Here is a 12,437-nt window from a genome sequence, read left to right on the forward strand (position 1 = left end):
AGCGAATTCAATCTTTTTTTACTAGTGTCTAATTTCCACCCTAAAATGTAATAAAATGGTTAAAATATACTGTTTTGCCCAATTTCCAAAGGTTTGTTTACATCTCACTTTTGCGCATTTTTACCGCCAGGGGGCAGTTGTCGTGACACCATTTAAGCCAAACAGACTGGGAGCAGCTCTGTGTTTACTTGCGAACCAAGCACAAGTGTACAGACTTTGGTCGTGAGAGGTTGTGTAAAATGTCTGAAAGCGATAGCGATTTTGAAGTAGGAACTCTCCAAATTAAATATCGAGAGGTGAAACCATATATGTATCAACCTATGGCCGTTGCGAAGCAATTGGTGAATGTGGCTCACTGGTTTGACCGCGCAGCCTCGGAATCAGACAGTGACTCGTCCAACTCTGATTGCGGTGACCCTGGACCTCAACAAGACTCACGCCCAAATGATTTATCCTGGTAATTATGATAAATTCCTACTTTCGTCGTAATACTAAATAAGAGCCCTTTTGAAGAATAATTAAACCGCCCTCCCTAGTGGATATAGGTAACGATTACTGGACAGTGCGCTGGTAGGCCACTTAGCCTGCCATCCGCGGCATTATACTATTTATAGCCTACTCTAAGCGAGGAAATATCCCTTTGTCTCATTTCCACAATGATTGTACAGGATCCCTCAGGATTCTTGACTTGTCAATTGCAAGCAAAAATAAAAATGTTTACCTCCAATCTTCTCCTTTTTGCTTGAGCGTTGCTGGTCCGTTTCTTCTTTGACTGCTTGATTTTGTTTCACGCACACAATCTACTCTCTCTGCCTCGTCTCCTCTTCCGGAAAAAAACAACCCTCTGGTTTCACACGGACAATCCACTCTCTCGGCATCGTCTCCTCTTTCGGAAAAAGCCAACCCACTCGCTCCGTCTCTTCTCCTTTTTCGGAAAAAGCCAATCCTCTCACTCCACCTCTTCTCCTCTTTCAGAAAAAGCCAATCCACTCTCTCTGCCTCTTCTCTCTCAGAAAAGGTAAAAATTTCTTCCTGAACCAGTCCCATTGTTACAGTTCACTGCACAACAATAAGGCATGGTTTTTCTTTGGAAATTCCCGAATGCACGTTTGCACTCAAGCTGAATGGCAATGCAAGTAAATGGAAGTGGACTCAACTCAAGTGGATTGTTTAGCTTAAATGACGTCACGCGCCGAGTAGTCACGAAAATAGCCGAACAGAAATTCACCAGGATCAACGCTAACCTATTTTAATTATTACTTATTAACAATACTTCTTGGGGCCAGAAGAAAATTAGAGAGGGTTTAACATATAAAGTTTCAAATGTGCATAAAATTAAAACCATTGCCTATGAGCTTTAAAATGGTCCTATGGACAGATACGCCCATCTCCGCTGTGGATCTTTGCAGCTCCTTCAGTGTTATCTTTGGTGTCTTTGTTGCATCTCTGATTAATGCCCTCCTTGCCTGGTCTGTAAGTTTTGGTGGGCGGCCTTCTCTTGTCAGGTTTGTAGTGGTGCCATATTCTTTCCATTTTGCTATAATGGATTTAATGGTGCTCTTTGGGGTATTCAAAGTTTGGGATATGTTTTTATAACCCAACCCTGATCTATACTTCACAACTTTGTCTCGGACCTGTTTGGAGGCTCTTTTGTTTTCATGTTGCTTGCTTAGGAGTGTTGCAGAGTCAGGGTCCTTCCAGAACAGGTTGATTTATACAGACATCATGTGACAGATCATGTGACACTTTGATTGCACACAGGTGGATCTTAATCAACTAATTATGTGACTTATGAAGTGAATTGGGCGGCATGGTGGTGTAGTGGTTAGCGCTGTCGCCTCACAGCAAGAAGGTTCTGGGTTCTAGCCCCGTGGCCGGCGAGGGCCTTTCTGTGCGGAGTTTGCATGTCCTTCCCGTGTCCGCGTGGGTTTCCTCCGGGTGCTCCGGTTTCCCCCACAGTCCAAAGACATGCAGGTTAGGTTAACTGGTGACTCTAAATTGACCATAGGTGTGAATGTGAGTGTGAATGGTTGTCTGTGTCTATGTGTCAGCCCTGTGATGACCTGGTGACTTGTCCAGGGTGTACCCCGCCTTTCGCCCGTAGTCAGCTGAGATAGGCTCCAGCTTGCCTGTGACCCTGTAGAAGGATAAAGCGGCTAGAGATGATGAGAATGAGATGAGATGAAGTGAATTGGTTGGACCAGCTCTTATTTAGGGGTTTCATAAAAAAGGGGGCGAATACCTATGCACACTCCAGATTTCTGTTTTTTTTTCATCTTAATTATTGCTTGTGCCACAATAAAACAACAATTTGCACATTTAAAGTGGTAGACGTGTTATGTCAATCAAATGGTGCTCACCCTCCAAAAATCCATTTTCATTCTATCTTGTAATGTGGAAAAAAAAACAGGACAAACACCAAGGGGGATGAATATGTTTGCAAGAACTCAAGTCTATAGTACACAATATTTTGAAAAGATTCAGGGAATTCAGAGACATCTCAGTGTGGAAAGGGCAAGGTTGGAAATGACTGTTGAATGTGCGTGATGTTCAAGCCCTCATGCAACACTGCCTGAGAAACAGTCAGGCTAATGTTATAAATATAGTTGCATGAGCTTGGGAGTACTTTGGAAAACCATTGTCACTTAACACAGTTTGCCGCTGCATCCAGAAATGCAACCTGAAATTGTATTATGCAAGAAGGAAGCTATTCATCAATTCTATGCAGAAATGCTGCTGATTTTTCTGAGCCCCAACTCATCTCAGATGGACTGAAAGACAGCAGAAATGTGTGCTGTGGTCAGATGAGTCCACATTTCAGCTTGTTTTTGGGAAAACTGGATGTCAAGTTCTCAGTGTCAAAGGTGAACATGATCATCCAATTTGTTATCAGAGAAAGGTGCAAAAGCCAGCATCGGTGATGGTATGGGGTGCATCATTGCCCACAGCGTGGGTGGCTTGCATGTGAGTAAATGTACCATTGATATATTGGGGCATATACTGGGATTTTAGAGAGACATATTCATCAAGGCAACATCTCCTCCTGGGAAGTCCATGCTTATTTGAATAGGAGAATACCAGGCCTGATTATGCTCTGTCTCCTATTGAAAATGTGCGGCGTATCAAGAAGAGGAGAATCAGACAACAGTGACCACAGACTGTTGAGCAGCTAAAGTCTTGTATCAACCAAGAATGGACAAATATTCCAATTGTAAAACTGCAACAATTAGTATCCTCAAATCCAATATGATTAAAATGGGTTATTAAAAGGAAAGGTGACATAATATAATGATAATAATGCCTCTGTTCCAACTTTTTCTGGAAAAAAGGTGAATTAAATGTGAATTAATAAATGACAGAATTTTGTTTTTATTGCATTTTGGAAAATATCCCAACTTTTTTGGAAGCGAGGTTAGTATTTTGTCAGTGATGATCCAGTGGTAGTCCTCTTTTACAGAGTAGATGGAATCAGAAAAACATGCCATCACATGAGCTGAAGTCAGTAATTGTGTGTGTGTATAGACCCCTTCGCAGTAAACGTCATTCATACGTAAGCGGAAATTGCGCGCGCAGCCTGGACCCAAAAAAGACTCAGAAATGCTTAGTTGTTGTGTTGTCGGGTGTCAGAATCGTAGCAGTGATGGGGTTAAAATGTTCAGAATTCCAGCAGGATCTCACCCATTCCAAAAAAATCGCCGACGTCTATGGCTACAAGCCATCAAACGTGTAGACTGGGATGAAAGCACCATCAAAAATGCGCGGGTTTGCAGCGCCCACTTCATCACAGGTAAGATCAGGCTATTTATTAAATCTTTCTTTTTTTATTCTTTCTAGTCTTCATTTATTGATGTAGCAAAATACTTTGGTAACGTTTGTCTGATTAGCTGGGTCATAGTTACACAATGTAATGAATATTGTTAGCATGTTAACTTAGCTTTGCATGCAATTTTGTTTGTAGGAGAGGTCTCGCTTGACTCAAGCAGTCCAGATTTTGTGCCATCATTATTTGTGTATTCCGAAAATCACAATTTTAAAGCAAGGATGGAAAGGTGAAATTGTGTGCCCTCACTCTAAATGCCAACTTACGTTGACTGCTCTAACCTAGCTCCCGCCCCGTTCAGTTTCATTTCAATCTCTGCCTCTCGCTTTTTACGCAGCTCTGATTTCTCTTAGCTGCACTCTTTACACTATCATTCCTTTCATGCCATTACCTCCTGCAAATTGCTGTTTAGTGTTGGTATTTGCTGTTGTAGCTAAAGCCACATTGCCATCACATCACTGGCATAATTTGATTAAAACAAAATGAATATGAATGTCCCATTGTTGATCAAGTTGTACATGCCCGCACATAACATAATCATATGCGTCTAAAGACTTGTAGGCACGAAGTTTTTCGTGGGTGTACACTGAAGTCTTGTCAATAAGGTACGAGTATATATCTGGCCATTGTATACCAGGGAACTTACTAACATCGTCCGTCCACTCTAATTAAATACGGATCCGGTAGGCGATGTCCACTTGTTAGAGTTAACTTATTTATGTAGCATTCTCGATCTTGTAACGACAATTGTTTTGCATAATCTGACAGCTCATAATGCTGGTCTATGGGCAGCGCCATTGTTTTTGGGTCCAGGCTGCGCGCGCATCCTGGCAACGGTCAGTTTGTTTACAAACATACGAAGGGGTCTATTTATTTATATATATATATATATATATATATATATATATATATATATATATATATATATATATATATATATATATAATTGTATATACTCCAAATGATGTATTGCAGAGCACATCATGATAATTTTCTCCACAGATGAAATCTGCCAATCTCCCGTCATCAATATTTCATCTTAGTTGGACAAAGGAACCAGAACTGGAAAAAGAAACTTAAAAAAGGTAAGAAAAATTAGAAGAATCCTCCTCCTACTAATGTGTGTGTGTGTTTTATATACTGGGTATATATGCCATTCAGGAAATTAATCTTTGAATATATTGAATGAAACGTTCAGGAAATTAATCTTTGAATATATGGAATGAAACTCTGAATATATAGAATGAAACTTGGCTGACGTCATGAAGGCAATGCCGCCGTCCTGCAGCAAAAATGAGTCAGTCGGCTCGGGATTTGGTTGCGGCTATTTTAAACAATAAAGACATTGTTAACACTCTGGCGAATGCTTGTGGTTTTATTAGTGTTTACTTCTTTTATGTGCAACGAAGCTACGGTTACAGTCATTTCCCTCGTGGATCATATTATTTGTATAACGGTATTTTCTGTATATAAAACTAATTTGTAAATTTTGTTTGTCGAGTTTTACAGCGTTTCTCAATATACTCTAATACTCTCCTCTGAGTCAGAGTTTTTCTTGGGACCTGTTGTCTATCTGCCGAGCTGTGGGAGCGGGGGCAGAATACAAAGTTTCATTCCATATATTCAAAGTTTCATTCAATATCTCATCTCATCTCATTATCTCTAGCCGCTTTATCCTGTTCTACAGGGTCGCAGGCAAGCTGGAGCCTATCCCAGCTGACTACGGGCGAAAGGCGGGGTACACCCTGGACAAGTGGCCAGGTCATCACAGGGCTGACACATAGACACAGACAACCATTCACACTCACATTCACACCTACGGTCAATTTAGAGTCACCAGTTAACCTAACCTGCATGTCTTTGGACTGTGGGGGAAACCGGAGCACCCGGAGGAAACCCACGCGGACACGGGGAGAACATGCAAACTCCACACAGAAAGGCCCTCGCCAGCCACGGGGCTTGAACCCGGACCTTCTTGCTGTGAGGCGACAGCGCTAACCACTACACCACCGTGCCGCCTTTCATTCAATATATTCAAAGATTAATTTCCTGAACGGCATGCCATATTATGATATATATATATATATATATATATATATATATATATATATATATATATATATATATACACACACACAGTGGTGCTTGAAAGTTTGTGAACTCTTTAGAATTTTCTATATTTCTGCATAAATATGACCTAAAACATCATCAGATTTTCACATAAGTCCTAAAAGTAGATAAAGAGAACCCAGTTAAACAAATGAGACAAAAATATTATACTTGGTCATTTATTTATTAAGGAAAATGATCCAATATTACATATCTATGAGCGGCAAAAGTATGTGACCTCTAGGATTAGCAGTTCATTTGTAGGTGAAATTAGAGTCAGGTGTTTTCAATCAATGGGGTGATGATCAGGTGTGAGTGGGCACCCTGTTTTATTTAAAGAACAGGGATCTATCAAAGTCTGATCTTCACAAGACATGTTTGTGGAAGTGTATCATGGCACGAACAAAGGAGATTTTTGAGGACCTCAGAAAAAGCGTTGTTGATGCTCATCAGGCTGGAAAAGGTTACAAAACCATCTCTAAAGAGTTTGGACTCCACCAATCCACAGTCAGACAGATTGTGTACAAATGGAGGAAATTCAAGACCATTGTTACCCTCCCTAGGAGTGGTCAACCAACAAAGATCACTCAAAGAGCGAGGTGTGTAATAGTCGGCAAGGTCACAAAGGTCACAAACTTCTAAGCAACTGAAGGCCTCTCTCACATTGGCTAATGTTAATGTTCATGAGTCCACAATCAGGAGAACACTGAATAACAATGGTGTGCATGGCAGGGTTGCAAGGAGAAAGCCACTGCTCTCCAAAAAGAACATTGCTGCTCATCTGCAGTTTGATAAAGATCACGTGTACAAGCCAGAAGGCTATTGGAAAATGTTTTGTGGATGGATGAGACCAAAATAGAACTTTTTGGTTTAAATGAGAAGCATTATGTTTGGAGAAAGGAAAACCCTGCATTCCAGCATAAGAACCTTATCCCATCTGTGAAACATGATGGTGGTAGTATCATTGTTTGGGTCTGTTTTGCTGCATCTGGGCCCGGACAGCTTGTCATCATTGATGGAACAATGAATTCTGAATTACACCAGCAAATTCTAAAGGAAAATGTCAGAACATCTGTCAATGAACTGAATCTCAAGAGAAGGTGGGTCATGCAGCAAGACAACGACCCTAAGCACACAAGTCGTTCTACCAAAGAATGGTTAAAGAAGAATAAGGTTAATGTTTTGGAATAGCCAAATCAAAGTCCTGACCTTAATCCAATCGGAATGTTGTGGAAGGACCTGAAGTGAGCAGTTCATGTGAGGAAACCCACCAACATCCCAGAGTTGAAGCTGTTCTGTACGGAGGAATGGGCTAAAATTCCTCTAAACCAGTGTGCAGGACTGATCTACAGTTACCAGAAACATTTAGTTGCAGTTATTGCTGCACAAGGGGGTCACACCACATACTGAAACCAAAGGTTCACATACTTTTGCCACTCACATATGTAATATTGGATGATTTTCCTCAATAAATAAATAACCAAGTATAATATTTTTGTATTATTTGTTTAACTGGGTTCTCTTTATCTACTTTTAGGACTTGTATGAAAATCGGATGATGTTTTAGGCCATATTTATGCAGAAATATAGAAAATTCTAAAGGGTTCACAAACTTTCAAGCACCACTCTGTGTATGTGTGTATATAATAAATAAATAGCAATTGGCAGGTTCCAAGCTCTCCTTGCACATAGCACCCCAAGTAGCCAGTAGTTGTCAAGATACATAGAACAATGAATCGTCCTGACATGAACATACTTATCACTTTTTTTTTCATGATAGCTCAGTGCTAGGTGTGTAACCTACCTGCTGAAAACCTGTTGAAGTAATTTAGTTGTAGCTTAGCAGAAAGCTTGAGCACACCAACTTTCAGCTCAATTGAAATTTTGGTTCTTGAGAAATAGCGATTTGAACTTAACTCTGACCCCTATAAACATGAACTAATATTGCATCAGGTCCCGCCCTGAACCTACCATTCAAGTTTTCTGACAATAGCTTCATCAGAACTTTTTCAAATATCTGCTGATAACTGATTGGCTGGTGACGGCAATCTTTTTTCTCCCCCCTCAGTAATTAGGTCATCATGAGAATCCAATTACAGATTAGCACATATATGTACCATACCAAATTTCAGCTTGACTGGACTTACAGTTCCTGAGAATCGGTTCTTTTACACTTATGTGCAAATCCATGGAAGCACTCATGAATTTTTTTTAAGGATATTAAGCACCGATTTTACAGAATTGATTGCAATAGCCATGCTGTTTACAAATGTCAACATGTTTTTGATAATTATTCAGGATTACAGTCTATTGAGTAGTTTGACAGCAAATTTGTGATGATAGACCCAAAATCTTAAGACAACTTTGCCAAAGTATGTTTTGCATATTATACCCATTACCAAAAAACTCTAAATAGGTGGAGCTAATTTTTTTTAGAAAATAAATGTTATTTGGGCTTAAGAAAAATCAAGGAATCAGTGCAATTTTTTTTCTTTTAGCATTTATAGTTGCTAAGAAATGAGCCAAAATGTAAAACCTTGTGGTATAGCGCCACCATTATTCCAATTGGGCCTATCTTGGTTCCCTGAGTAGTAGGAGGAATTACTACCTATTGACCCTCAATGCTCAGTTTGAGGCAAGCAGCATCATCCCAGCCAAACTAACTGCAAAGCTCAAGGACTTACAATCGCTCACTCACCTGTGCAACTGGATTTTGGACTTTCATTGAAATTTGGAGTTTGGAAATCTCCATCATTATCAAGTTTGGTGACAACACCACCATCCTCGGCCTTATCACGGACAGAGATGAGAAATGAGGTCAGAGCATTATCTTAGTGGTGCAATGACAGCAACCTCTGCCTCAGCATCAGCAAAACAATGAAAATGATTGTGTGCACCTCACTGATGACCTGACTTTGTCCCTTCAGACTAAGACAGTGGTGAAATCTGCTTATCAGGAACTCTACTTCCTGTGGAGGCTCAGGAAGGAAGAAATCCTCACCAACTTCTACAAATGCACCATAGAGAGCATCTGGACTGCATGCATAACTGTCTGGTAGGCAGCTGATCCTTCCATGACTGCAAGGTCCTTCTTGGCAACAAACTCTCAGCTTTACAGGACTTCATTCATATACAATGTCTGAGGACGGCTCACAAAGTCAGCAGATACTGCAGTCATCTACCACACAGACTGTTTATCAGTCTGCGATCATGCAGAAGGTACCGCGTCATTCAATCGAGAACCAGCAGGCTGAAGAACAGTTTCTACTGGCAGGCCAACAGGATCCTGAATTCAACTGTAATTGAGTCATTACTCCTTCCACTCTTTCACTCATGCCTCCACTACCTCCCACATACTGACATACTCCTCATTGAGAGCTCAAAGACACCCATGGACAATCACATGTTTCTTCACTTTTGGGCACATTGTAATATTTCTAATGCCACTTTACTGCTGCTAAGGACAAACCTGTCTCTGTGCAACATATTTCCATTTTGATCATGTTTATTATACACTACACATATGACTACATTTAATTTAATTGTACATTTTTTAAATGCTACTTTGTACTATTGCTTCATATGCTTTTTATACTCTTCTGTGTCTATGGAGGGGTGTATGAGGTGTCAGGGAGAGGTAGTACCTCTGACAGGAGGACATGTCATGCTCTTCAGAGTAGTTCGTCCGTAATTGGTCCTCACCTGGCACTCAGCTTTCACCAGTGGCTCCTTGTAGTGGTTTGCATGCAACAACTGCCACACCCTGGGCAACGGCTTCGACTGCCTGGTAGAACCTGGTGAGGGTAGCCAATGGTTCTCATAACCTCGGTGAGTTCTTAAGGCTTGCCTACTTATGCGTGTAAAGACTGGATTCGGCGAACTCTGTGGACAAAACCCTATGGTTCAATGGAGAGAAAGGTGGTCACAGCAGAGCACTGTGGAGTGCTTAGGGCAAGATGAGGCACAAAAGGACATCTTGGTCATCCACTGCATCTGTCTCCATCTCCAGTCGTCTCGACTTTGTCTCATCACTGGATGTAGATGGTCTTGGACGAGAGAATGAGATTGGCGTTGCGCAACTCCTCACTTTAATCAAATTCATCACGCAAGTCATCAGTCATCCTTCATCCCATTTCATCACCCCAAGTGCTGTGGTGACAGGCAAGTGACGAAGTGATAGGTGTGGGTACATTGGCAGTCATACTCGTAGCCGCGAACCTGCACACAGGCAGCTCAGACCATAGGGTCGCTCTTCACTGAACAGGAGCAGCGGTGGAGTTCGGCAGCCATCTGAGCGACTGAGCAGCTCTTTTTAGGATTACACTGTCAAGTCAAGTCAACTTTATTGTCAAATATGCTATACATGCTCGACATACAGCACAGATGAAATTTCAGTCCTCTCTGACCCACGGTGCAAACAGGCAATGCAATAAATAAAAATAAAAATAGAATAATTGAAAAAAACAAACAAACGATATGACCAGTATAAACACTATAAACACTCTAGATAGGAACTAGACATAGACTAAACACTCAGACAAACAATATAAGCAGTATAAATAAACAGTATAAACACTAGATAAGAAGAAATAGACATAGACTAAACACTCAGACAATATAAACAGTGTAAACACTAGACAAGAACTAAACAAAGACTAAACACTCAAACAGACAATATAAACACTCTAGATTTGAACTAGACGTAGACTAAACACTCATATATATATATATATATATATATATATATATATATATATATATATATACACACACAAATTGGTTCAAATAAACAAACAGTCAAGGGCACTTGAGGTATAGCAGGTAAACATTGAAATAAGCAGTATAAACAAACTAGCAGCTGTTAAGATGAGGTACTGCAGAATAGTGCAAATGAGCGAGGTAAAGTGAGATGTGCGGTCCCTGAGTTCAGTGTGTTAATGAACAATGAGATGTGTGTGTGTGTGTGTGTGTGTGTGTGTGTGTGTGTGTGTGTGTGTGTGTGTGTTTGGGGGGGTGGGAACTGTGAGGGTGACATGTCAGATGCTGAAGGGGGGGCGGGGGGGTGCGAGCAGAATCTGTGGCAGGGGGCAGAGGGGGGAGGAGGGGCAGAACAGGGAGGGAGTTGAGCCTCCTGACCGCCTGGTGAAAGAAACTGTTCTTGAGCTTGCTGATTTTGGCCCGGAGACTCCGCAGTCTCCTCCCCGATGGCAGCAGGCTGAAGAGGCTGTGAGATGGGTGGGTGGGGTCCCCTGCAATCCTGATGGCTTTGCAGGTGATGCTGGAGTTATAAATATCCATTAGAGAAGGGAGATAGACACCAATGATGCTCACACGATGCGCTGCAGAGACTTGCAGCAGGACACGGTGCAGGCACCGTACCACATGGTGATGCAGCTGGCCAGAATGTTCTCGATGGTGCCTCTGTAGAAAGTGTGCATGATGGGGGCTGGGACTCTTGCTCTCCTCAGTTTGCGGAGGAAGTACAGACGCTGTTGGGCTTTTTTGGCCAGTGATGCGGTGTTGTTGCTCCAGGACAGGTCTTCAGAGATGTGCACATCCAGAAACTTGGTGCTGCTCATCCTCTCCACTGCAGCACCGTCGATAGATAGTGGAGCATGCTGGGTGTGCTCTCTCCTGAAGTCCACAACAATCTCCTTCATCTTCTCCACGTTCAGATGGAGATTGTTGTCCTTGCACCACATGGCCAAGTGGCTCACCTCACTCCTGTAGATTGTCTCATCGCTATTGTTGATGAGACCCACCACAGTCGTGTCATCCGCAAACTTGTTGAGATTTGAGCTGGATGTTGGTGTGCAGTCGTGGGTCAGCAGAGTGAAGAGGAGGGGGCTTAGCACACATCCTTGGGGGGGCCCCCATGTTCAGTGTGATGGTGCTGGAGGAGTTACTGCCGACCCGTACAGTCTGTGGTCTCCCTGTCAGGAAGTCCAGCGACCAGTTGCACAGGGAGGTGTTGAGTCCCAGCTGGTCCAGTTTATGAATGAGCTGCTGAGGAATGATTGTGTTGAATGCTGAGCTAAAGTCTATGAACAGCATTCTGACATACGAGTCTTTTTTTCTCCAGGTGGGTGAGGGCTGAGTGGAGGGCAGTGGAGATGGCATCATCGGTCGAACGGCTGGACTGATATGCAAACTGGAAAGGGTCCAGGGTGGGGGGAGGGCAGACTTGATATGCTGCATGACTAGCCGCTCGAAGCATTTCATGAGGATGGGAGTGAGTGCAACAGGGTGGTAGTCATTGAAGCAGAATGGAGACGGCTTCTTCGGGACCGGGATGATAGTGGTGGTTTTGAGGGACGTGGGGACAACAGCCTGGCTCAATGAGATGTTGAAGATGTCTGTAAAGACATCTGTGAGCTCCTCGGCACAGTCTTTCACGACACGACCAGGAATGTTATCAGGACCTGGGGCTTTCCATGCATTTGTTGTCTTGAGAGCTCTCCTCACGCTGTCTGGGGACAGGGTCAACACCTGGTCGCCGGGAGGTGGT

General features: G+C 42.3%; 1 protein-coding gene across 1 annotated transcript in view; it reads left to right on the forward strand.

Annotated features, from left to right (window-relative positions):
* Positions 1–4,900, forward strand: part of LOC132882564 (fucolectin-like) — a 56,810-nt gene extending 51,910 nt beyond the window's left edge. The window contains exon 5 of the mRNA XM_060915657.1: positions 4,823–4,900. Coding sequence (XP_060771640.1) covers positions 4,823–4,900 — 78 coding nt within the window. The remainder of the gene's footprint in view (positions 1–4,822) is intronic.
* The last annotated feature ends 7,537 nt before the right edge of the window (positions 4,901–12,437 follow it).

This window comes from Neoarius graeffei, chromosome 3 (genome assembly GCF_027579695.1).
Source record: "Neoarius graeffei isolate fNeoGra1 chromosome 3, fNeoGra1.pri, whole genome shotgun sequence".
Classification (NCBI taxonomy): domain Eukaryota; kingdom Metazoa; phylum Chordata; class Actinopteri; order Siluriformes; family Ariidae; genus Neoarius; species Neoarius graeffei.